The sequence below is a fragment of the Gallinula chloropus genome (genome assembly GCF_964237585.1).
Source record: "Gallinula chloropus genome assembly, chromosome: 4".
In the NCBI taxonomy this organism is placed as follows: Eukaryota; Metazoa; Chordata; class Aves; order Gruiformes; family Rallidae; genus Gallinula; species Gallinula chloropus.
The window spans coordinates 68,009,669-68,037,018 of NC_140088.1; the positions used below are offsets into that span (position 1 = coordinate 68,009,669).

Sequence of the window (27,350 nt, forward strand, 5' to 3'; positions counted from 1 at the left end):
GAGCACCTTCAACAGTAATCTGGTCATCTGGGCAGAAATGCCAACTGATATAAAATATCTTGCATATGCATACAATGATAATGTGTTATATAGAAATTAAGTGCATAAGTATGGCAGTACACAAAAATTACTTAACCATCAATTGGAATACAATCAGACCTCTAAACTATGTTACTTTAATGGTCATCTGTCAAGGGCTACCTGGCAGGACACAAAAATCTACTCTAGGACCTAACAGGAGTCATCATTTAAAAAAACCTGTTCAAACATTGCTCAGTCTCTCTGAAGTACTTAGAAGAAAGAAAAAGTGAAACCATTTTCTTTTGCTTCAGTACAGAAAAATAAAATCCTCAAAGTCTTGAAAAGTTTCCTGCCGTGGGAAAGCACTATGCTCATATGCAATGGCATTTCTTATTTTGCAGGAAACTTTCTACGATAATTTTAACTCCCCTCAACCCTGGGGAAATTTTTCTGTGAGTCTATTCCTGACTCAAAAGTACAGCTCCTCCATCTCCAGTCAGTTACCTGGACTAAAAGCATTAAGAAATGGGTATTCAAATTGAACCTCTGAGATTTGTATCTAGATGTTTACATAGAAGGTAACTCCTCTTTGAGGATTTAACCACATAGTACTTTCAAAAGAACAAAAGGAGAATAAATCTTTAAATGGAAAGCTTTAAATAGCAGAGTTCTTCCTTTAACATGTTTGTGAAATGCTTTTTTAGTCTGGAGCAATTTTTTTCCCTCCTTATAAATTTCTAGGCACAGTGCAGGAAACATAATTATGGTGCAAATCGATCTTCTAATGACCATTTCTCACAAAATGTGCGTTTTCTGAGGTTAAAACAGAGGAAGAAATATAATTCTAGATTATATATTTTCTTCCCATTATATAAAAACAGGATTTCATCAAGTGAAAGAGAAATGGAAGTCCCCAGTGTGACTACTCTATTACAAGGAAAAGCACCTATTTGAAAATTAATGAACATTAAATATTTGTACAGTCAAATGAAGATCTGTTTTCAGAGAACTGGCTGCCCTGTGTTCTTGGGGTCTAAGCTGGGAATGGTTCAAAATAAATACCAAGGCTGGCAGCCATGAATAACAGTAATGAAATATTAGGGTTGAGATGACTGCTTTCAATCTCCTATTACCGAGCTGATTAAATGATACACTAAACACTTTCTTCTTTGTTAAGGAGCAGCAGCTTTATTACATGATTGCAGAAATATACATTTTCAGCTTCACAGCAAAGGACCTAGGGGTCCTAGTGGACACCAAGTTGACCATGCATTAACAATGTGCCCTTGAGACAAAGGTGAATGCAATCCTGGGCTGCATTAGACCAAAATTATTGCCAGCAGGTTGAGGGAGTTTGTTCTTCCCCTCTGCTCAGCACCTGTAGTGCAAGGTCCAGTTCTAGGCTCCCTAGTTCAAGTGAGATATGGACATCAGAGTCCATCCAAGGGCCACAAAGATGACCATGAGACTGAAGCATCTCTCCTATGAGGAAAGGCTGAGAGAGCTGGGGCTGTTCAGCCTGGAGAAGAGCAGGCTCAGGGGCACCTCATTGATGTGTACAAATACCTGAAAGGAGGGTGCAAAGAGAATGGAGCCAGGCTCTATCAGTAGTGTCTGGTGATGGGACCTGAGGCAATGGGCACACACTGAAACACAGAAGGTTCCCTCTGAACATCAGGAAGTACTTTTTCACCATGAGGGTCACTAAGCACTGGCACAGGCTGCCTGGAGAGGTGGTATGGTCTCCCTCCTTGGAGATATTCAAAAATCATCCTAACATGGTCATGAACATCTGGCTCTAGGTTGGCCCTGCTTGAACAGCAGGTTTGGAACAGATGACCTCCAGAGGTGATTCTGTGATAGTAAGAGCTGTCACCTCATTTCATAGTTGGCTTTCATAATATTCCTAATCGTTTCAGACACTTTCCTTGAGACATATAATTGCTGTACTCAAAAAATACTCGTTTTGATGTCTTTCCCCCATGGAAAGGAGGAAGATGAGATTTGCTCTTAAGAACAGGATAAACTGAAATTCTTACAAATGCTTAATTTTAATATGCATCAATAACTGCAGAAAATACAAAGCCTTGGTTGGACACAAAATCTCTCTCCCAGCTGGGAGAGACTCCACTTTTTCTTACCCAAACACCACCAATTTGACCAGAGCAAAGACACTCACATGCAATGCGGACGTAGGCTTTCCGGCTCTTGGTGGTGCCTGCAGAGCTCCAGGCAACACACTGGCACCAGTAATCTTCAGGCCCGAAGAGCTCCTCAACTTGCTGGCGGGAAATCTCAATGCTTACCTCTCGAACAATCAGACCTGTCAGGGTACAAGCAATGCTGGTCAATATTATGCTTAGAGATAGAAAGAAAGAAATGTAGGAACAGAGGTCTGCTTGCAAGGTTGTCGTGAGACCTTACAGCTCTTTACCAATATCTACTCATCAACATGGACTGTCATGAGGATCCAAAGGGAAAAAAGCAACACTTTATCTGCATAATAACAGAAGTGGGAGAAGGAAAAATGAATCACTGTGATTTTGACTTTTATCACCTACTGTGTGTATGCTAGACAAATAAGAGGAACAGCACCTCAGCTGATATAAATTCTACCATGTCCCTAGGATGATTTACATCAAGTGACGATCCAGCCCAGTTTTATTTTCATATGAATATCATAAACCCAGAGAGTCATTCAATTTATATGACTCCCTTAGCCCCCTTGTATTTCATCTCTTGCTAGAGAGATACAGCACAGGGAGAAGTCCTATTCACTCTGACACTGAACTGCCCAGGAAAATGGATTTTACCATTGTAGAAAATGTCCTGAGACTCTGTAGTGATGGGTGCGTGTGTCGCAGTATAGTTATTGCAAGCTGCAGTTTGGGGACTATTACTGTTATATATACTGCTAGTAATGAGATATCTTTTCGGTGATTTTATAACACAGGCAATATACTTGAGTGCCTGACAGTGTCCCTGGCCATGCCCTGCATAACATATGTCAGTGCAACCCCCAAAACCCCACAATCTCACCAATGACGACAGCGACCCACTCGCTATCCATCCGAGCAGTCCAATACTTGCCCACATATCCCACACAACACTCTCTGATAGGAAACTGTTTTGCTGCTTCTAAGTGCAAGGAAATACTGTGGTGTATCAGCCACCACTGTAAGGATTGTTGGTAATGTGTTGATCCTCTAACAACAACCACTACATTTCATATCGGCACAGCCCCTTTCTCCGCCTCAAAATGCATTGCCTGCTCAAAATGTTCTTAATTCCAGCCAAGAAACTGGGTAGCAAAGGGAGAGTGCTTACACCTCTTGTCAGCATATTTGGGTTTTGCTGCTGATGCCAAAGCATCAATGAGCTTGTAATGCATGCCTGTGTGTAGAACACACCACTGCCATTTCAAAAATGCACCCTTGCAAACAGCCATACAAATTCCACATACAAATATTTTGTGTAGTGGAATTGATTTTCCTTTTCCTTCCAGAATTGCCAGGAAACTGAAAGATCCTTGGACCACAGCCTGCACATTTTGTCCCCATCACCAAACACCAAAGGGCAGGTTGTTCTGCTGAGCACAGGCTTGAGCCTGTGGAGGCCAGCTACCCTCAGCCTCCTGCAGCACGGCTTACAAGGTGATATTCATAATGTGAATGGTCCCAATTGTACAGCACGGCCTGTTCCTCAAGCGCTGGAAACCAGGCCAGCCCTTTGATTTGCCTCCAGCCTCACAGAGGCTCCATTCAGGGAGCCAACGATTAATTACTGTTTGTACACACTTGAGCACTGTCATTGAAGCTGCATGCTGTTTGCATCCAAAACTTGGTTAACAACTTAGCAGCAGAAAGGAATTCATGCATGTAATACCACAGACTCCTCTGGTGGGAATGCCTTCTAATGAGATGCCTAGCTCCCTTTTTATTTCATTATCCTTGACATCTTTAGCCATTGAATAATCAGCTACTTTGGGGGAAACACATAATAGCTTTCCTCCTTGAAATGAAATACTCAAAATATGGCAACTGCACTCCAAAGAATGGAAATCAAAGGGATGCATGGGCATTTGATATGCAGTGAAGACTGTGTTATAAACTTGTTCTGCTTTGATGAGTTAATTTGGCTCCAAAAGGGGTCCGAGGGACAGCTTTTGTCCTGTTGAGAAGAGCATGAAGAGGGTGGGGAGGGAGCATGTACATTACATGCATAAAAATGGTTATATTTTCCCAGTGCAACTGCTGTTAGCCTAAAGATTACTTCAGTTCATTCCCAGTTTTTATAGCTCAAGCCCAGAGAGCCTCTGAAGGTTACAATATTATGTTTTTATAATAAGGCTGATTATGACAGAGCTTGATGGAGCAGTGAACTTTGTTACCCGAGGGCTAAAGCAAGCAGGCTCATAATGACAGTACTGGTTAATAATGATTATGAAATAGCCTTAACATTCAGGACACAAATGCCATTTTCTGATAGCCTGTTGAAGATGCAAAACCGTATGATGAGTATCTCCCACCGAATGCATCAGCAGAAATGTTATCTCAGACTGCCTGAGATGCTTTCTAACGCAAAACAAGAAGCTAGCCCAGGTAATAACTTTTGGGATAGCTGTTAGGTACAGCTAGGTTTCAGATTATTCAAAATAATTTGGCCATTGATCTCTGAGCAATATCATCCATTGATGACCAGAGAGATGCACACTTTCTTTACATACAAAACAGACCCCACCTCTTTCTGCTTACAGGCCAAAAATACCATCTATTTTTCATGGAGGTGAAAATGTATCAAAACAGTTGATAATGCCATGAAATCATCTGGGATGTAAAGATCCACGTCCAGAACTTGAAACTGATTCAACCCCTCCCTCCCACTGTTGCCCACAAAAAGTGAAGCGTTTCCTTCCTATGTCACTGCACAATCCTGTTCCTTCTGCTACCACACTTCAGCCTAACCCCTAAATAAAAATTGTTTTCTAGGCAAGGTTACAAGAGCCACAATTTGCTGAGACACCTCAGACAGCAACTGCCTTGCTGCCAGCTGACATACCGCCATACATCCGATTGCACGGACGAGCTGACGCTGTCTGCTTTCATTCCAGAGTGTATCGCTTACACACCTCACATGGGCACCATGCGCAGGACAACCCTGGTATGATGACTTCAAACAGAGATCTTCATCTTATCCCTGTTGAAGCTACTTCTGTTTCTAAATCAACGAAGGTAGCTAAAGTCAAAAAAAAAAAAAAAAAAAGAGAGAGAAAAAAGACAAACAACCCCTGTCTCAATATTTCCAGACAAGGTGGCATGCTGTGTCTGTAGCTCGGGCAACTGTTGATCAAACTGTTTGATTATAGGTGAGTGCACAACCTCTGAGTGTAAAATTATAAACTATAAAAAATTATAAAGTAAGTCCCTATATTTAGTCTGAAAATAGTTAGGACAAGACAGATGAGGAGATTAGCAGTAATTTATGCAGCATATAATTAACCTGGTATTGGCCAATTCTTTGCTACAACACTAAGTAACAAAATGTCACTCTCTCAGAGACTATCTCTTCTACCTTACCTACTTTATTAGAAACATACAGATTTCTTTCAGTCTAGCTCCTCATATAGCTAAGCTATACTGCTGGTGAAGATATGCAGCATAAATGTTTTCTTATAACACTCGAGTAACGTGCACATTTCCAGAACGAATAAAATCACACAGGGTGGTGCAATCCACCAGAACTCAGGACCTTCCTATTTTAGAGCAAGGCAATAACTAACACAGCCAAAGGGAACAGAAATGTGGGCAGCTAGAAAGCTCAACAGGCCCCCTTCTAATGTGGATAAAACTGTAAAGAACAGCTACATAGCATTTATAACTCGTATGGTCCCTGTGATGAATAGCTAGAATATGATAGGAAAAAACCTTTGCCTGTGCTGTCCAAACTTGATTTGCATTCAACCAAGTGAGAACTGTTTCTGTAGCCCCTTGCAGCCCATCTGGATCTTGGCTGTGAAGACAGATATGTGAAGATATTGATCTAATTATCACCGCACTATTTCTGATAACAAGAAGATTGTGAAGAGAGGAGCTTTAAAATGAAAATGCAGAAAATCAAAGTAATCTAAAGCAATTCTCCAAAATAAATGGTAATTGTATCTTAAGATTGTTCACTAAAAAACCCCAGAGATCCTTAAAAATACACCCCCAGGTTGCTGGGCTCTTTCAGCACAATTGTTTATTTTCTGATCTTGGTGAATAACTGTAGCACTCCCAAAAGAGAAGCAATGTAAGAAGTTTTACAACTTGAGGATGAGTGAGTAAAAAAGTCTCAGGGGAAAAAAAAACCCACAAAAATATTTGCTGTCCTCTCTGGGTCTTGAGTATAACGATCTGGATCTGTCGGGTTATAAAAGATGTCACAGAGGTTGCTCAGAGTTTGCTCAAGGCTAAGGCTATTTATAGACACAGATCAGTCAGATTTAATACACTTACCTAAAGTTGGCACCAGAAAAAGACATTGCATTGGTGGAATTTTCCTAGAGAGACCCAAAACCCTGTAGCCATTAGGAGACTAGATAACCAGGTCCAAGATAGCCTTTTGTCCCTAATAGTTTTCTGTCCAGTCAAGGACAGAGGATAGCTAACAAGACGGTTCAGGGTGACTGCGATTGTATCTCAGTCCCATGAAATGAACAGGTTCTCCATAAATGACAAATTTTGCATATTTAGTAGCATGGCATATACAACTATTAATTTCAACTAAATAAATCTATCTCTGGGACTACTACAACTTGAGCTCTGAAAAGGACTAGGAAGGAAGCAGAACTTATTTCTGTATTTGCACGTTAATGAGGGATTAATGGGCAGAGAGAAGCAGAGGGAGCCTTGCTCAGTCTGCCTACTGCTAATGTGCACAGCACAACGAGCATGGGGACATGCACTGGCTGATGGCATATATCAAAATAGAATTACTACCCCTCCTGGAGGAAAAGAAACTGCGAAGAGGGAATTGTTCCTTATATACATGGCCTTTTATTATAAACTGTATCTTAGAAACACATTCAAGCAAAGACTTCATTCACACAGTCCCCGAGTGCGTAAGTTAGCTGGCTATACAAACTGTGAGGTAGATTATCTGGTCTTCAGAGGCAGAAATGTTATCTTTTGTAATGTATGCAAATGCAATGTAATTGTATGATATTATGGTAGATTATTAGTAACTGCAATAATAACTCATGGGTTCCATATTGCACATGATGAAGTAACTGGCAAATTTCCCAACTGTTTTAATCGGAGCAGATTTGCCAGTCAGACTTACGTCTTACTAGAAGGAAGCAAAACCATCTTATAAGGGTCTGTAACAATATATGACCGCACAACACAATAAACGATCACTGTAAACATGTGAAAACAGATTATTATCAATTAATCAAATGTAATTATCCAGCCTAGAGTCAATCTAGGTCACAGAGCTAATATCTACACCTCAGTGGGTATTGTTCTGCCAAGAAATTATTTTGATGTATTTTGGCTGCCAAAAATGTTCGGCATTTGATATTAATACTCGGCACCTGTGAAACTATTCCTCAGGACTCTGATAGAGCAATTTTGAGCAAGTATTACATTGGCATGTGTTTGACCCTCTTGCACAACACTAAACAGGAACTATTTAGTTGCAAGACTAAACCAAGCTTACAAACTCTAGAAAACTGCATGGACAATTTGTTTATTTTCTCTGTAAATGGAAGTTCAAACAATTTTTGTGCTTTTGTGCTTTCATTTGCCCGAAGGTATTTCATTAATTAGTAATCACATACGCCGTAGAACACATTTCTCAAGGAGACGGAACTTCATGACCTACTGGTCTGGAAAAAGACATCACTGTAATACATGCATATAGATTGCAGGTGTATCGCAGCCACTGTAAATAAGAATGGAAATATGGCCTATTTTCATGCAGGTAAGATGCAACCCTTTACAAGTTCAATTTCTTGAAGCTGGTACTCGGGGCACTCTCCCAAATCTGATATTCAGTGCTGTTGGCTCCCTTCCCACTTTGACTGGCACAGACAACTCCGCCCCCAGATGCTGCACACCAAATCAGCAGGGACACAGAAGGCAGAGAAGGTGTATCTTGATGACACAGAAGAGGCTTTGGGGAGTTAGCAGAAAAATAAAGCTTTGGGGTAGGGAGATTTCTCCACACATCCATGCAACACATGCTGCTACAGAATGAAATTATATGGCACGCAACTTAGAAAACCATGGTGCATTCCCATTTGGATCCTCAACCTAGATGTAGAGAAAAATGCAGTGGCTTGCTCAGTCTTAAAATAATTCAGTGCCAGTCTGAAACAGTCCATGTTTTCTGACTCATGGCTCCTTTCTCTAGCCAACAGGAGTAGGAGAGGGACATGAAGGAATATTTTATGAATGTTGTTCAGTCAGGACAGATTTGAATGACAGAAGCACACATATTTTTTAATGCAAAATGAGGGTGCAAAGAAAATCCTGATACCAAAAAACAGAGTGTTGCAATAATTTCAAGAGGGGCTGGATTGTGTCCACAGTATTTGCCAAAAAGGAAAAAGGCATTTTCAGTTCTCATAGTCCCCATCTGTCTTAAATTTCATATAAAGCTTCATCTAAAAATCCTTAAAAGAGCTTCCTATTTTTTGCTTCATGAAAGTGGCCAAGACCATACACCAAAGTGGTTTGACTGTAAACAGACTTAATAAAAGGTAAACAGATTCCTTTTTTTATTATGCAGTCCTTTGCCATTAGGTTGTTCTCTGATGGCAAAAGTTTAACGAACAAAGCCAAGAATGATGGCCTTTTTACTTACTGATAGACAAAAATGACCTGGCCAATATTTTTAACAGCTCATCAGAGGCCCTATAAACAACCTGTCTCCTCAGCAGAAGGCTGATCACTTTACTTGCTGAAATAACCTTTTTACAAAGGTAAAGATAAAATTGGTGCTATGTCAGAATTGAAATTTATTTACCTTCCTGCAGAGATGGATCCCTCACAGTCAGAGAGTTATTCCACTCAAATATATCAGAGCACTTAAGCTATGGAATTTTTGTTTAAAAAATGAATAAATAAGCTATGTACAAGAAGAACGGCTTCAAATATGAAAGTTCTTGCTGAGAAAAATGGATTCTTTGCATCCTAATGGGACAGAGATGATTGCATAACAGCACACTTTGCCTATAGCTTGTTTTCTGTAAAGAGTATCTGTAACCTTAACAAAAGATAGATAGACAGATAGATATCTAGAGATAGTTTAAAAGAGCAAACAGCTTTAACACCCAGTAATCCTTTACACAGTTATTGAATGCAGCTGGCTTTGCCTCAATATTGCTTTTCCATAAATTGTGCCTGGCTGGTGATATGAAATGATTGCAAGAAGATCACAAACAATTTTTTCACAAATATTAGCTTAAATATTTAAATTAAAGGCTTCCAGCTATTTTTTGCTCTCTCAATAACCTTCTCTTTAGGAAACAGATGCATTCTTAACTCAAAACAATAGAAATGACAGCAACAGCTTAATTAAGGCAAGTTTGTCACAAAACCAGTGTGGAGTTTGGACTGGTATGCATCAGTTAGCTATGGTACCTACCTATCAGCTAATGGCAGTGAGTTAAGCTAAAAACCCAGCTCCCCCTCCATTTTTTAACTGCCTTACACAAAAATGACAAAGGACTGTCTTCAGAGGATTTTGCCTTGAACTGGAATTAAAGAACAGGAGTTCTGTTTGGGGGTTATTTTCTTCTAGTGAAAACAAGGCCTATTAATTCTTTTCCCATTAAGACCTGAAGGACCACGTCCTGTGAAATGCGGGGAATATTTCAAAACTGAGTTGTTGAATGCTGGTGGAAAACAAACCGCGTGCCATGACAGCGTGGTGGAGGTGGGCAGTACAGATCTGTGGGCTTGTCCCTTGGAGAAGGTAAAAAAGTGCCTCTGCTACATCCTTCCCCTGCCAACCTCAACGGCTGATTGCTTTACATCAGCCTTGAACTACCAGCATTTAATACCTTAGAACAGCATTGGATTGCTTGTTCTCAGCCTACAAACTGTTCAGAGACAAAGAGAAACACCTCCCCCCCTTTTTTTAAGGGACGTTATTTTCTGGTTGATGGTATTTTTTTTGTTAATATGCACAAATTGCCCCAAAATGCATTGTTCTCTTCCACATGTAACAATGCGTGCCTATTGTTGCCACTTTCTTTTTTCCTGGTACAAAAGCCATAATCACGCGCCGGTATAGTCGGAACTCCGAAGAAAACCTCACTACAAGCATATATTTACGTTCAAACATGGGCATCATCATTTCTGAACTCACACAGGATGAGGTCCAGGAGTAGAAACAAATGTGACTCGGCTCATCCTGACCCTAAGCAACCCCAAGTGAAGGTACCCAAGCAATTCACTGCCCGGCTGGTGCTACTTACAGGCAGCAGGAAAAGAGAAGTTATCTACATAGCAAAGTGTGAATATGAATCTGAGAACCTGCGAACTCTTAGCAGCTCCAGCTTTTGGGTGAAAGCCCAATCTTCCCTTCTTTTGTTTGAGGCACGTGCAGCTGAGAAAAGATATTGTTGTGTTTTCTTGCTTTTTTTTTTCAAGGGCCAGGAAAAAAAACATGCCAAAGGTTCATGTTTTACTTAAAGCTGCAGTTGAGTCCTCACAAAGAAAATCTGTGCACTTTTTATTTCTGGTTCAGAGGATTTACATGCTCTTTCTAATGATCTGGGCCTTCAGCAGCGGGTAATGCTTCCTAGTCCCCAGCTTAGCGCTCATACAAAATTGAAGCACTTTTGAGGCAGTTTAGAGACTAGAGATGAATCTCAATGCGCAGGCAAAAAGGAATTATGGTTGTTTAGCACTTCACTAGAAGAAGCCAAGGAAATTATGGAAAAAAAAAAAAGAAGAATCTATTGAACTTCAAACATCTGGGAAGCCAACCAAAAGCATCTGAATTTTGAACAGCGTGTTTACATTCCCTTTGCATAGCGGAAGGGGGGCAGGGAAATCAACAGTAAATGGGCTTGGGTGTAATTTTTTTTATAAAAATATGCACCAAGTTGCTTATGTTATGTGACTTACTGACATACACGTGTGTGTATATATATACACCATGTGTATCTGTATATGTATTTACATACCGCACCCACTCTGCGTGGTTTTGAGAAGCGGAGACAACGTGAAAACGCCTTATTTCTGTGAACTTGATGTAATGACACACTTCAGTGGCTGGTGCAGCTATTGTGGGAACAAGGACAGTCGCGACGTGACACAAGGGGTCACTCGGGAGCCTTCCTCAGCAGCTGTTTTCCTATTTTCTAGTCCGTGGTATGTAGGAACAGCAGGTTGGGAGAGAAGTGCAAAAACCTCATCGTTTTTTGCGGTTGTTGTTCTGCGTGCTAGGGATGCCATCTCACAACTGACTTAGGTATTTTGAAGAAAAAAAAATAGAAAAAAGGAAAAAGGCAAGCAGCTGCTTTCAAAGCAGCTTTGTCCAGTGCACTGTAAAGCGAAGGAACTTTCATCAGACAGCCATGAAGCTCTGGGAATTTACTGTCTGCTCCCCCATGCAGCGTGTTTTCAGGGCTGAGTGAGGGCAGCAGTCAAAACACTGGGTCCTGAACACCAGGAGATTTTCCTTGGTTTGTAGTGAATAAAAGAATCATCGCAGGTAGGCATGTGAAAAGGTGATAACAGAAGTCATTTGGTGTGTACACGTTTCTGGATACAGCACAGCTCATGATCCCTGCCAGCTACAGCAAGGCACCAGGGATGCGAGCAAGTTGCTCTGCAGATCCATGCGGCTTTGACATGAAAAAAGACCTTTTTCATTATGTAAGTAAATACTGTCAATACTACCCTTGTAATTCTGCCTGCCTCGTTTTTCTTTTTTTTTATTTGTTTCCTGGGAACCCACTCTGTCTGAATTCCAATACTGGCTTCTACCTTAGTTGAAGAACAAAAAGATTAAAACTAAACCCCAAAGCCAGCCTGATCTACTTCTAGGCATCGTTATTCTTCAGGCCGAGCAATTCTCACTCCTGTTCAGAGGAAGGCACAGCAACCGACCTGGGTGCAGTGTCAGCACTCATTACAGAAACATCATTGTACAAGTCACTGGGAAGCCGAAAGTAGCAATCAACCAACTGAGATTCTGTCTAAAATCAAAACCTGGGAGCAAATAATAGAAGAGGCTGTGAAGGCCTAAAGATCAGCATTCAGGGGGAAGAAGAGAGACAGAACAGTCTGACAAAAGACTCCCTTTCTCCTCTCACAATCAAAATACGAACAGAGATGAGAAGTTATGAGGAATTGTGAAAGGCATCCCATCAAAACCTGATGAGAAAGAGCTGTACATAACCTCGCTGGTGAATGGCAGTCCTGCTGGCACCTACCACATCACACTGCTCATTTATGTACAGATGAGGAGTGCATGGGAATGACAAAATGAATACAGGTGGTGAACCCACAAAGGCAGCACAAAATTAGATCCTGTATGGGTCAAAGCTGCATGTGACAGCCACCTCTCTTTCCCTTTACATGTTAGCAATGGTTTGGTACCCTACCTGCATGGTGGAAAAAGCCTCACTAAATCTGATCTACGAGCAACAGTTTAAAAAAAAAGGAAAAAAAAAAAGAAAAAGGAAGGATTTTGCCAGTCTAGTTTCAAGCAACCGGAATTCTTCTACTTTTCTTCAGAGAATGATACCTGTGTAATGAGCTAATAGAGAAAAAAGTAGAATATACTCCTCAGGTTACTGAGATACGTGCTTAGATAGACTTCCAGAGACTCAAGACATCAACACTTTAATGTCTTGCACACTCATCAAGACCCTAATGTCTCTTAACTAGGTTAAACTACATTTCCAGTTGCCTCATCAGACAATAACTTGTTCTCAACAAAGAAAAAGTAAATATCTCCCTGCACAGTTTCAGGGATTTCTTCAAAGAAACTACAAACCTATCAGTCCTACTCATGCTCGTATTTAATTAACTGAACCCCCTACATTTATAGGATGCAAGTGTTCCTGCCTTTGCACAGCGGGGCTGCTATTGACTGTAGAGGTTTTGCTTGACTATGCTGTTCTTTTCCTCCATTCTTGTATCTAGAAAACAGTTGCTTTCCATTTAGGCCAGCAGATGCAGGATGAAGACTAACCTTTGGAACTTGCTTCCAAACCAAGCTGACATTTATTGGCCTTTCAGGCACCAGACCGCCCACATCGTGGGTGCTCTGGATCCCACGGAAAGGGCGTTTGGCTCCAAAGGAGCACGAGGACACGGATGGAAAAAGGAAACATTGCTGTGCAAAGCTGGGGTTAGTCTGAAGCTGTGGTGGGTGGACTGATGTCTGAAGATGTCTTTTGGGGAATAAATGGGATTACAAGTGTGTAACAAAGGGTTTAATGAAGGAAAAACTTGGAGGGAGATAAGGTGTAGGCTGGAAATATTCAGAAGGGTATCCTCAAACGCTTCAGATGAATGCACCAAGCATTCCATATTCCTCCTCTTATTATTTTAAATAACTTTATTTCCTGTCTCAAATTTGTTTTTCTAGAAGCTCACAGGAAACCTTGAGGACAATTAGGCAAACAGCTGCAGATAGGAAGTTAATTCTGCAATAAGAAAAGAATAAATATCCTAAAGCTTTTATCTTTTGGTCCCAGAGCACTTTGAAGAGGTAAATAACGGAGACCATGAGTCATTTGCAGAAAGACACATGGTGAATCCACAGAAAATTTGGAGCAGACAAATGACCATTCCCATGGATCCATCACTACTCACAGGAAGAGCATGAGCAGGATTAACTTGCAGGAGAGTAGCCCCCTCTGGGCAGTCTTGTTAGCATGTCTGAACACCCTGAAGGATAGAGCGAATACATAGGCTGGAAGATCCCAGCTCAGTCAGCTTAGCCATGAGGGCAGAGGGTTCACGGGGTCCATGGCTGCTGTCTGTAAAGGCGGGAGGGCGGGGGGGCACACATTCCCACAGGGCAAAGAGCTGCTGGAAAGGACAGCATTAGCAGAACGGGCAGGTGTCAATAGCTGCGAACATATAAAGAAGGTGCCTACACGTAAGAGCTAGAAGCAGCCTTCCACAAAGACTTACAGAGACAAAACCCCCACATGGAGCACTTTGATTAAAGATGTAGTTAACGGTATGTCAATACATTTTATAAGTGTGTTCTACATCGTGAATACTATTCTCAGTGGAGTAAACTCAAAAACTCCATAGTCTCGCAGGCTTCTATATGGAAAGATAATCTTCCTGGGTTTGGAGAGTGGTTTTGTATTGCCTATGATCAGATTTTCCTCCAGAAACAAGTATCTGGCCCAATGTTCTTATTCTGTTTACAAAAAGATTATTTCCCTTCTTTAGGTCATGACTGGCCACAATGATTTCTCCACTCACTTCAACAAAAACAAACACCATTTTGAATTTTTCTCCTAGAAAATAGAGTGTTTCTGCCTCTGCATGGGTGTTGTTTCTGAAGTTTCCAAACAGTCTCTTTTTTTATCAAAGTATACTAATTACTCAAGATATAAGTGGAAACTTTGCCTGCCTGGAAAAACCCGCCTGCAGCAGCTTTGCAGTTGGGTATTCCCTTGATCTGGGTGTGCTAGGGATCATGTTCTCACCAGCTGCTTTTGAAGATGCAAACTGCAAGAAGAGAGAATTTCTCTTGCAGTCGTGGTGGACGTGGGGCTCCTCTTTCACAAGAGAGATGCCCACCAGGCCCCGGGGAGTGACAGACAGAGAGACGATGACCTGAGTGATATCTAAAATGGCTGCAACCTAAATATCAATAGGAAAAAAATGTGGGTTTGTTCATATACTGTTTTGAAAGTAAACAGCCTGTATTTCCCTAGAGAATTCCAGTTCTTTGGAGAAATAGAGTTGTCCGCTCCTCTCTGCACCAGCTGCAGGCTTTCAGACTATACATATAAACGTGTCTCAGTCACAGAATTCACCCAAAGAGGGGTCAGACTTTGAATTAGTAAAGAAAATGGACTGTAGTATCAATTCTAATCCACATCAAAAAACTATTAATAGAAGCATTTGGGAAGGGATACACAGACACATTTTTAAATTTCCTTGAAATGAGTTGGATTAGGGCAGAGCATTGAAGGAGCAGAGCTAAAAATTGGCAATATGTTGCTGAGAAATAATTATTTTGAATCGAGGCGCTTGATGTTTGTAATGGATTTGATGCAATGATAAACAGAAAATAAAATGACTTGTGACAATAGTGGAATGAAAACAATCCTTATTTATGATATGTGGCTGCCCTTGCTAACATAACCCCAAGGTATTCTACCCCAGAGAGTTCAAAATATTGCAGGCTAAGTATAACTGCAGCATTTAGCATCACTTGTCATCTCCCTAGTGAAGTTAATAGGGAAACTGGCCAAAGAAAAATTCAGAAAGATAGGGTTTTTTCTTATCTGTTGCACTCTTGAAAAACAATACAGAGAATTGGAATGCTACAGCAGGCCAAGAAACAGCAACAAGAGATTAAGGAAGGAATGTGTGCAGAGAGGGAAAAGAGCATTAAGAAAAGGAAGATCCGCAGGTTAAAAAAACCGAGCAAAATGGAACCTCTCTGCACCCCTCTCCCACAGCTGTACTTACATGGGGGCAGGGGACGCAGAATTTCATATTTGGGTACCCAAACTTAAGTTCTTCAGCACTAGTATTGAAAGATGTGGTGTATTAAAAACCTAACGATAGTTTTTCTTGTTTATAAATACCACTAAGACAAATGAGCACAACTGCTCAAAATGAGAGGCTACATGATGATCTTTGCAGTATAGTCAAAACCTTAAACCACACCTGGACCAGTTTATGGGGCTTCTTTCATCAGGACAATGCAGCCTTGCAAAATGTGGTGGCAAAGCCCCACCAAAACAAATTTCCTTCTTGAGATGTACACACAGAGAGGGAGATACAGCGATAGAGCACTGTAGGCTGGAAGTGACTTTACTATCTCTATCCATGGAGCCAGAAGAGCAGAGACAGTCAATGTGGAGATTTCCCCACTGCTGCCTTGGCTGTAGCATCTTGCAAGAACTGTTTTAAAGCAAGGCAAATGGGCAGATGTCAATCTTTGATCTTTCTGTCGAGAGGTTGATCTATTAAAGACTTATCTAGCCTGTCCTTCGACAGGCTGCCAAACCCATTGCTTAAGGTAACAGCCTCCTTATTTGCCAGATAAATTCTGACTCTACATCAAAAGCTCAGTCTCCTTTCATTAAATCTGCAAGTCATCCAAAAATGTTATTAGTGGGGAAAGGTAATGGTAGGAGGTAGGCATGGGAGTCACAGTGGTGGCTATGTAAAGAAACTGAAAAAAACAAAGTCTGAGATTTCTGTCTGAAAAGAAGAGCATATTCATTCACCTCAGCACAATTGAATAAAACCTCTTAATCAGACAAAAATCTTACTTTGAGCCAGATTCTAACTATACCTTTTTTAATTTGTGGGGAGGCAGAGAGTTGAAGGGGCAGCTCAAGAGAAAGTCCTCAGCACCACCTATCCTCCTTGCTGAAGGATGGGTGGCACCATAGATTGCTCTTGGGAGATGTTAGGTCCTGTGAGAGCCTGCTTCCAAAAACACGAAATGGGAAAAGGATTAGTGACTTCAGCTGCTCCTTAACAGAGTCTCCCTCAGGTGCCTTTCTTCTGAGATTGCACAGATGAGCCTGTTCATTTTGCATTAGCTGGGCCCTCAGGCCAGGCTCAAGTCTCCTTATTCTGTCTTGCTGCAATTTGGGCAACACAGAGGAGGTCATCAGCAATCTCCCTGAGCCCTCCTCTCCCCATGCATCCCAGCAAAAGAAGACAGAAAGTGTAGGCAAACAATAATGCCGGCTGAATTGCCCAATACGTCTATTTAATTAGCACTTAGAAGAGTTCCAAATGTTGTTTTCTCCTTGCTTGAAGGAGAGAGAAGAACAACATGTCACTGGCACTGGAGAGGGCAAGAAGGGTTTTATAGATCATTTCACCTTAATAGTCATGGACAAACTATTACAATGTATACCCAAATTGAAAAAGACAAAAACAAGGTCCCTGTAGTACTGATTTTTCTCTGTTGCACATCACTGGGATGGGGGGGCTTGATTTAGCACCATTTAATTCCTTTGGACAAATGAAAGGGGATTTTCCATACATCCCCAACTCTCCCAACACTGCGGAATTGGTGTGTGTGCCAGAAAAGTATTTCTCTATAAAAAAAGCGTACATGTAGAATAAAATCTTTTGCCAGAGTAGTTTTCAGAGGTACAGTGATTTGGAAAATGTGCAAAAATTGCTCTAACAATTATTGATGCTATTCAGCTTCCTGCCCCATGACAATGGAACTTTTTTGCCCACAAAAGCCTCAGTTCCGCAGGGTTCCCTCTACTTTCGTTGCTGTTATCTTTTACAACAGTGAGCCATAAAATCAAATGTGCTCCCTCAAAACAACTTTCATCTTTTTTTTTTTTTAAACCAGTGTTCTTATTCTTTACATGTATTTTTCCACATTAATGGGAAAATATTCCAGCAAAAACATGCCTTGCCTTGTATTTCATGTACATAGGAAATGAAAGAGTCAAAGATGTGCACTAAAGATTTTCAAAGCACCCATTTGACTTCTTTATGAAAATGCTTAGCTTTTTTCCATAAAGAAGAAAAATTCCCCTGAGTCTGGCAATGTAATGATCATCTATGTAAAGCTTCTGGATTCTGAGACTCCATCATTGGAATCTTTTTTTACAAGTCTCTCTCTCTTCAGGCTAATTTAATTAAATAAAGTGGTACTAGAACACCCTGTCACTGTTACTGTTCTCCTCATCTCCAACCAGAAGGCAGCAACTCCCACAGAGTCCCTGTGCATGTTCTTCACAGCAACACTTTACCTACTGTTTAAAAATATCCCACAGTGCAAAGTGCATATAACTATAACTCTTATTTTATACCTTCTCTCTGCTGTAAAGAAAAAATATATAGACAAAAGATATAAATATTTATTTTCCTCTCTTAAAAATCAACCTGGTTAATATTTTCAGCATTTCTATTTAGTGTCTCTCTTCAATGAGAACTCGGCCGCACTTGCATTCTGTCTCTTATGCTGTTACTATTGCTGTGCTGTTGTCTCTGGTTTTATCAATGACAGAAACAAATTTGCCTTAAGAGTTAATCATCTCTACATAGATTTCATTCCTGGGCAGAGGTTCAAAGTCCATGAACAGATAATCTTTTGCAAATCAAACCCTATTTCTCTCTTTCATGCATCATTTACAATCCCAAGATGATGTACCACTAGCATCACACCTATACTTTCGTCCTCTTTTTTCCCCAATTACTCATCTTTTAGAAAAGAAAGCATAGGTGACCTCTACCAGTTTCCTCTCATATATTTTACTGTCTGTTCCTCTTTTTTTTCCTTTGCTCTGCTTTTCTACCTAAAGAAACAAGAAAGAGCCTGGTTCAAAAATGGTGGCAGAACACTGCCTCAGCACGATGCTCTTCTTTGTATTTAGGCAGAAGGGATCTTACATACAGGAAAGTATCAAGAAAGAAGAATGCAACCCATTTCCAGTTGCTTGGATTACACGACCGACCCCACAGAAACACTGCATAACTGCAATGCTTTTGAGCCCCAGGTTACCCATGTAAAGGCCAGACCTAACCTGATTTATGGACAACTTCTGCAGCCTCTCTAGCCACAAGTCTGAAGCCGCAGCAGCACAGGCTCGGGCTGCCAGCCTCACACCAGCCTCTCAGCAGCTCAGTCACTGCAGCTGTGCCCTAGGTTACAACTACTGCATGAGCTGGCCAAAAACAGCAAAAGAAACCAAAATAGCCTCAAAAGTGGTAGCATCAAAGGTCTTCACCAGCCTGACTGGTGCAAGCTGGTCAAGCTGATGATCTCATAACTCCTTTGGGCACCAGACTGAACCCTCACGGTCCTGCAGTTTTTTCTCCAGCAGATGTATTTTCCTGAGCTTCCATTGCTCTGAAGAAGATACTATTTTACCACATAAAATACATTGTTTACCTATTTCTACAGTAACTATGTGCTACGAACCCTAGATTCTTGGTCTACATACCAAAAGGCGCACAAGCCCTGCAACCGCAACACGCGGTAACCACCTTTTGGCAACCACCAAGTTCCAATGACATTTTTGCTTTGACAAGCTATTAGTGTGACTGAGCTTGTGGCTCTTGTGCTAATAATCTGATGTGCACAGCTTTTGACACCCTCCTCCCCCCAAACTCCAGTAGATTATGTTAATTTCTAATTGGATACGGGATTTGTTTGCATGTAATTGCTGCTGTTTGCTATGCAAAACATTTGTCCTCTAATATATTCAGATGCATCTCTTTTCAAGACTGGCCTTCTGTATTTGTTTTATGGCATCACGTAGCTTTTCTTCAATGAGATTTTTGAGAATAAAAGAGTTATTTTTTCATCTGTAGTGAAAGATTTCACCTGTAGCAAAACATTTTCCTGTTTCTGAAGGCTGATGTTAATAAAAGCCTAAAAAATGCACACAGTGATAAGTTGCCCTCCTACTTGTCCTTATTTGTCCCAGTGGACTCCCAGGAATGAATAAAATTCAAGATGTACTAAGTAACATGAATTTATTCTCTTAGTTTTTCTGCTGCAATCAACTTGTTGGAAAAGACAATTCTTACAAACAAACAGGCCCAAAGTTTAACACAGATATTTCTACAGCCTTTCCTCCTACACACACCTTCTCTTTTTCAAGCCAAGAGCACCACAGTACCGTTACAAGCTTATGCTTTTGATCTCAGTGCAAATAAATGAGCTGAAACAAATAAAACCCAGTTCATAAGAGACCCCAAGACATCTGGTGGAGTTATTTTTCTAAGCAATTAGACCAAGTGATGGTGTAATTCCCAAATGAAAGGTACCTTCCTGCTTGGTATCCAGTTATTTCTCAGAGTCATCAAAACAGCAGTAAGTCCCACTTCTCTCTTCAAACTCTATTGATTACCAGTCTTCCCAAAGAGGGAATAATCATACCTTTGATTTACACTGGTTTATTACTCAAGTTTTTAAACCTTTTTTTTTTTTTTTTGGTACTATAAGGGTCCTATTTTTTCTCTATGATTGCCACTGGGATTTCTCATATTGACCAGGAAGAATGAAGCTCTTGTTTTTTCTTTTTTTTTTTAATATATTTTATTTCTTTTTCCTCACTAACCTACTGTAGTTCTCCTTCATTCAGGCTCTATGGAGCAGGCAGAGAAGTGTAATGGAATAACAGCCAGGTGTTTGCTCCAGATCAATACACTGCTCTAAATGTACCCAAGTGTGCTTTCTCCTTTCTTGCTGGAATCTTATTAAATTTCTCCTTTTTTCCTTGAGTCTCCCCAAGAAGAAACAACCCAATTGCTCTTTGAAACTTCAGGGAAGATGTGATTCTTGGTCTGCAACTATCATACAATCTGCAGTGCAACCACTGTGAGCCTGTCACACTGGGGAGATGAACAGGGAGTAGACCTGGCTGAGAAAGAGATTATTACATTTTGTTTGAGCACGGGTCTCCTGTTTGGTTTTTTCATTTCAGACTTGGGCGGGGCGCTCTACAGTCACGTTTTACCAACTGACCTGGATGCTGACAGTCCTGTGCTATGTCAGCTAAAGTTCAGTAATGCCAGATACAGAATTCACAGCTATATCAAGAGTAAAGAAAAGTAGTTGCCAGATGAAAGAGCTGCTAGATTACAGTGGTGGGCTCCATATGAATGCTTTTTAATGCCCATTCCTCTATGACATAACACAAACTTACCAGAGGTTTCATCTACTCTCTCATCCACCACATGGTCCTTCTGATGAACCCATTCACTGTTGCACTTAAAATAAATCTGCGTGGCTGGGCTCGCTTTGCAGTACAGATTCACAGGCTTGTTCTTCACAATGTAAGCCTCTTCGGGTTCAATGAGGAAGTGGGGCAATGGCTCTGGAGGATCAGATGGAAAGGTTTCTGGAAGTTCATGAAAAAAATCATCATCTGTAGAGAAGAAACAGAAAGGACAAATGAAACAACCAAGACTCAGCTGGAAAACACAAACACTTTCTGAAAATTTCAAAAGGAGCATACTTTTAGAATATGTTATCTTAGGAGCGTCCCTGGACTGAGGCTTATAGGCACTGCTGTTTTCTGACTAGAAGAAATTGTTCTTTACATCCTGAGCTCTCTTTCCTCTATGCGATATGACAGGGACGTGCACATTCACATGCCTAGGAATGGTCCTTTGTTATCATCACCAGCAATACTAGCAATAAAGCATTATGTTAGCGCTTGGGAGAGTTGCCTGCAAAGCCGTAAAAAGAAATAATAGAAACTTTTGGAGGCTTCAAGGTCATACTTTTCAATAGTGCCTCATCGCACTGTTTAATCAAGTGTATGCACATAGCTAGTACTGGCTGAGGCTGGTACAAATAGAAAATAGCACCTTTTGTTTCATATGAGCAATTTGAAATCTGCTCTAAGGGCAAAAGACTAAACACAAGCCCAGTCTGACCCTGCTTGTTCATACCCCGACTCTCTTGGCAAGCCTGCTAATGAAGGTGCCAAGCTACACTTTGTTTACTTCGTTTGTATTACACTGGTCTGTGCTGTCCTCATTACAGAGAAGAATCGGGATCTGGGACATGGGGCAGAGCAACTGTGAGATGATGGTTTGGGCCAACAAGGATGCATACTATTGATGTAAGGAACCTCTCCACCTCTCTGATGCTGCTGGCGATGAATACAGTCGATGTAAGAAGTCCTAGAGGAGGAAAAGAATCCAATGCCCAGGAGGCAACACTGAAAACACCTACTTTCCTTTCGCCCTCCCTCTTCACAAATCCCGCTCTACAACCCCACCACCCCTTTCTGCAGAGGAAGTCTTCTACATCAGAAAGCAACAATTCAGCAGAGAATAACCCTCTTCCCATCCACCTCCCCACCTACTGTCAGTGCACAAGAACATTCCAGAGGCTCCCAGCAGCAAGGGGGTGGCGGACACCAACTACTGACAGATCCACCAGCAGCAAGCTGACAGTCCTGAAGGCCTTATTCAATCTCCCCCCTTCTGCCTCTGAAGCAGTTATCATTACACACAGTGACAGATGCTGCTGCTGATCAATAAAACAACACAGAACATCAAACTAAAAGTACTGTGGAAGGCTGGCTATCTTCTCCCTGCCAGTCTTCATGAAGATGAAATGTCAGACGGCTACCATCTTGTACCTGAGACATGCCTGTGCAGGCTGTGTCCAGAATTACAAGGGGCATGAAAGACTCTCTTTTCAGCTACTGCTTTTGCAGAAACCCAGGAAAGCAAAGGAACAGAGGAACAATACAGGGAGAAGGTTGTATGGTACCTCTCCTCACAGGTACCAGTCTACACAGGTAGACTGTACTTCTTTAACAGTGATGGGAATACTTCACACAGCAAAAGATTTTGCGAACCTCTTGAACTATTTATGAAGAGAACATATGTTCACCAATGTTTTTTCCCCCTCCTTCACATTAATTTAAAAATACTCCTGCCCTTTTGGGTGTCTCATTTTACAAAGAGTAGCAGGCCTGACTCACTACTGCATCACTCCCTGAGAGTTAATAGAAGCAAACTGGTTCAATGATAGAAGCAAGGGTCACTAAATAAGGCCTGACATTTTTCTAGTGAAGGGAAAATCTGTGACATACTATAACAATTCCATTTTGATCTCCAGCTAATCATGTTCAAATGCCTATATTTATTTTTTATTACTTTATCATCCTTCTTTTTTGTTGTTGGTTTTTTTGTAGTCTCCTTACTCTGGCCACACCAGCCTCCTTTTCCTGCAATCCCATGTCTTCTCCTCATTAGATTTTTTTTTGGTTTTTTTTCCCTTGGTCCATTTTTCCCCCATTTTTTTTTCCAAACAGAAAGACAAGTTAATGGGAGTTAATAGGAGAAAGATAATTAATGGGAGTCTCCATTTGGTTTCATGATAGCAAAACATATTTGAACCAAAGCAAGAAGCTCTTCAGCATTCCTCATCCCCTACTCTCCACACAGCTGCTTGCTCATCACTTGCTGTCCAAAGAGATGAGGAGGAGAGTGAAAAAAAAACATCATGGGCTGAGATAAAGGCAGAATAGCAAAAGAAGACAATACTAATACCAATACTAATACTAGTATATAAAACTAGTGATGTACAAATGCAATTGCTCACCACATGGTGAAAAAATACCCCAATGCCCAGTCTGTTTCTGAGCAGCAAATCTGCCTCCTGGCTAGGCTCCCCAGTTACACACGAAGCATAACATCCTATAGTAGGGAATATCCCTTTGGCCAGGTTGGGTCAGCTGTCCTGCTCTTCCAGCTCCTTGTGCACCTGGCAGGGTGTGGAAAGCTGAAAAGTCCTTGTCTTAGTGTAGATGCTACAACTACCCAATAACAGCTAAACCCATCAGTGTGCTACCAACATTATCCTTGTACCAAATCCAAACCACAGCATATACCAGCTACTAGAATGAAATGAACTCTATCCTGGCTGAAACCAACACGCTCCCCCCCTCTTTCCCACTCCCTGCCTCACACTGCTCTGTACACATCCACAACACAGAAACATTAGAGATGAATCATTTCCCCTGAATTGCCACAGGACGTATCTTTTTCTTCTGGTCATTTAATTGCAAATCAGCGAGCAGACAGATGGAAACTAACAAAGCACACATATGTTTTATAATTAAACAAGTATTGCTTCACTAATTTCTGGTGACTGGAAGAACAAATGTATTTATTTTCACCACTAGATTTCTGCACATTATCAAAGACAATACTTGTGCTGCCTGACCAATTAACTGCATCTTATCAAAGATGTAACTAGAAACTCTAAAAAAAGGCATCAGTATGCTGCAGAAAAGAGAAAAAAAAAAGGAGGGTTTAAAATGATTTCTGTAATCAGCCTGGAGAATGTGTGTGGGCTATTGCTTTCCCTCCTGAAGGTAAGTGCTTCTAAAGTTTAAATATTTTGTTTATGTTAAAATGGATTCACAGTATTGCCCGGCATATGATAAGCTAGTCTCATGCTTAGATTGTGACAGTAGCTGTTTCTCTCACCAGCCTGGCATCCCACAGTAAGGTACAAGCCAGTTTTCTTACTGGCTTCTTGCTACAATTCCACCTTACTCTTATTAAGCCGTAACGAAGTCCAGCTTTATTTTTCCACATTCTTTCTCACTGCTGTCAAGAGGCATTTGAACTGCTCTCAAACATTATGGATATTGCATTGGGTTTGCATGGCATGTTTCTATTTGCGACTGCATGTAGCAGGAGGACTACAGGGGTGGCTTCTGTGAGAAGATGCTAGAAACTTCTCCCATGTCTGGTACAATCAATACCAGCTGGCTCCAGAACTGACCCCTCACTGGCCAAAGGCCAAGCCCATCAGCCATGTTCATAGCACCTCTGGGATAAAATAACAAGGAAAAAAAACTGCTGTGAAAACATCAGCAAAGAAGAGTAAGAAGGGTTTTAAGATTTGGTTTTATTTCTCATTACTCAGCTCTTGATTTCATTGATAATAAATTAAATTAATTTTCTCCAAGTTGAGTCCATTTTGCCTGTAACAGTAATTGCTGAGTGATCTCCCTGTCCTTATCTTGACACAGAAGCCTTCTGTTATACGTTCTCTCCCCTATCCAGCTGAGGAGGGGAGTGAGAGAGTGACTTTGGTGGGCTCCTGGTGTCCAGCCAGGATCAACCCTGCACAGATACTGGTGGAAGCCATTCACAAACTGTTCACAGTGACAGAGTGCACAAAAGCTACCTTGTCACTAGAAACTGGCATCTAAATTCTGCTCTTTTAGAATAAATTTCAGATAGTAGCTAAAACAGATTTTTTTTTTTGCTTTTTAAATGGGAGTATGTTCATTCAATCCCTGCCCTTGCACTGTTGCCATTAGTAGCAACATTGGGGTTGCGTTTTTTTATAGAGCAGATTCTTAAGAGGAGCATCCAGAAAATGACCATAACTAGGTTTTTCTGCATTTGGCAGAAAAAGCCCCAGGCAGACCACAAAGCTACCCCTTCCTCCCTTAGCATTTAGGGCCCCTTGCTCCTGCTATTCACTGCTGAAAGATAACATGTGTTTTTATCAGCTTGTGTGAATTGCAGCAGGAAGTCACTTGGTGTCCCCTGCATTCCCCAAAGATGTGGGATTAGCTGGGGAATCAAAACACTCTCCCCAACCCCAGGCACCCCAGCCACTGCAACTGGCTGAACTCACAGGATGATCATTTACAGGTAGACAAGGTGTGCAGCCGCGGTTCCCCTCTACCAGGCTGTGGTACTTGCCTCTTGGGATGAGGATGGGTTGGGGAAGAAGAACCTTAAATCCCCTCATGATGGCTTACCAATTACAACAGGTACAGTGGTGGCACAGCTTAGGTCAGTCAGATGACGTGGCTGCTGGATGTTAGACAGGTTTTGAACCATCAACCTTAACACACATTTTGGGTCCAGGGCTTGCATTTCATTTTTTTCAATTATGCTGATAAGCTTTCATTGTAATGCTTTCAGCAACATGAGAGAATAATTATAATGGCAGTGTAATTATATAACAAAATATTCTTAGAATATTCTTAGAACACTGATATTTACCTCTGAAAACATCAATATAGGAAATTTCCCGGTGTTCAGGTTTTGTACTACTCTCTACAAAATGAGCTTTTGGTAAAACTGAAGTGATCACATAAATCTCTGTTTTTGCAAAGCCACAGTTTCTAACCACCTAAAAAGCGCTTCCACAAAAGTTTCTCGTGACCAGCTCTAGTTAAGCACAGGTCACTCCTCTGTCCACACAAAGACCAAACTCTGTGACTTGGGTTTTTCAGGAATGACTATGATAACAGTGTGGCCTGCTGGGCTGGTTTCTATAGTTTGTACAGCAGCTGTTTCCCATTGTGTGCTCCATCGCTGTATGAGGGGATAAATCTTGCCTGAGACTTTGTTCTGAATCTTCCTGATGGTTATCGCTGATTATTTAAAATGTTCATCTCCCGACAGCACAACAAAGCAGCAAACTTTATCTATCTCTTATTTAACTCTTGTAAGAACTACACATTTTTTTTCCTCTTGTCTGGAGGAAAAAAAGATAATTAAACCATTTGGGAGTGATCTGGGAGCACAGATACAAACACATACTAAAAATTCATGTACTTGATTTCCAATCATTATGTCAATGTCATGTGTAGCAAGTTCCTCTTACAACCTTGATCAAACGCAAATAACGAGACATGCATCATTCTCCCCTGTTGTAACAAATCCCCTTCTGTGCTCAGTAACTTTGAGCTGCAAGTTTACTTCTGCAGGATGTCACATTCATCTTTATTTTCACATAATAAAGTATACAGCCCATCTGTTGTTATTGACTGATTTATATTAGCAAGACAAAAGACCTGATTAATGGTACTGCTAAACTGGTTTCGCTCATGCAATTCATTCATATTAAGAAAATAAATTTTAAAAAGCCATTTTAATCCATAAATTTAATTTGGAATTTTTATTTTAGTTGCTGACCCGAATACAGATACATTCTTCTATTTGCCTTATCTAGTAGCTGACAAGTTTTTGGTATTTTTTTAAATCAAGTCAAATGCAAAATCTATAGAAACCAGTGAAGTATCACTGAAATCAGCATTGAGAGAAACTGTCATGGACTGTCACACATAGGAATTTTAATTTTCCTTAAAGGTAAAACAAAGCTTTGCCTAAGCCAGGAACCTTTTGATGTTAGGAAAGGTCGATTCTTTTCATGTATTTGTTTGTAAAACTGTACGTATTATAGCTCTTCATGCATAAAAAGTGAAAAGGAGATTTTATAGTATACTTCCCTTTTTATGGACTAGTATCCCAGCTCTAATCTGTGGCAGGAAAATATTGTGCTCCGTACACCAATCTATTCATCTCTAGATGACTAGTTTTATTGCTATATATCAAGCTTTAATTCTCATCAACCCAGCATATAACTCACTATATTTCTGAACTGCGAGACTTAAACTATTATTGCTTAGATCATAATATATTGGACCATTATCTCTTTGTGCAAGACCTGAAGCAAATTCTCCACAAATGGAATTTACTTCAGAATGATTCAAGAGCAATTTAAAATGAATGGCTGCAAAGCTAATTCCATTTGCATTTGGATGCCCATCACTCGGCAAGATCATTCCCCACGCGTTGCAAGAAAGGCATCTGGAGTTAACTGTATGGATGGGATTTCTGTTCAGTTTT

At 40.8% G+C, this 27,350-nt stretch overlaps 1 protein-coding gene across 2 annotated transcripts in view; it reads right to left on the reverse strand.

The window, feature by feature from the left end:
* The window catches only part of UNC5C (unc-5 netrin receptor C), a gene marked incomplete at both ends in the record, with an annotated part of 246,123 nt that overhangs the window by 66,974 nt on the left and 151,799 nt on the right, over positions 1–27,350 (reverse strand). For both annotated transcript variants that reach the window (XM_084263693.1, XM_084263692.1), the window contains 2 exons: positions 2,201–2,344; positions 20,867–21,088. In XM_084263693.1, coding sequence (XP_084119819.1) covers positions 2,201–2,344; positions 20,867–21,088 — 366 coding nt within the window. The remainder of the gene's footprint in view (positions 1–2,200; positions 2,345–20,866; positions 21,089–27,350) is intronic.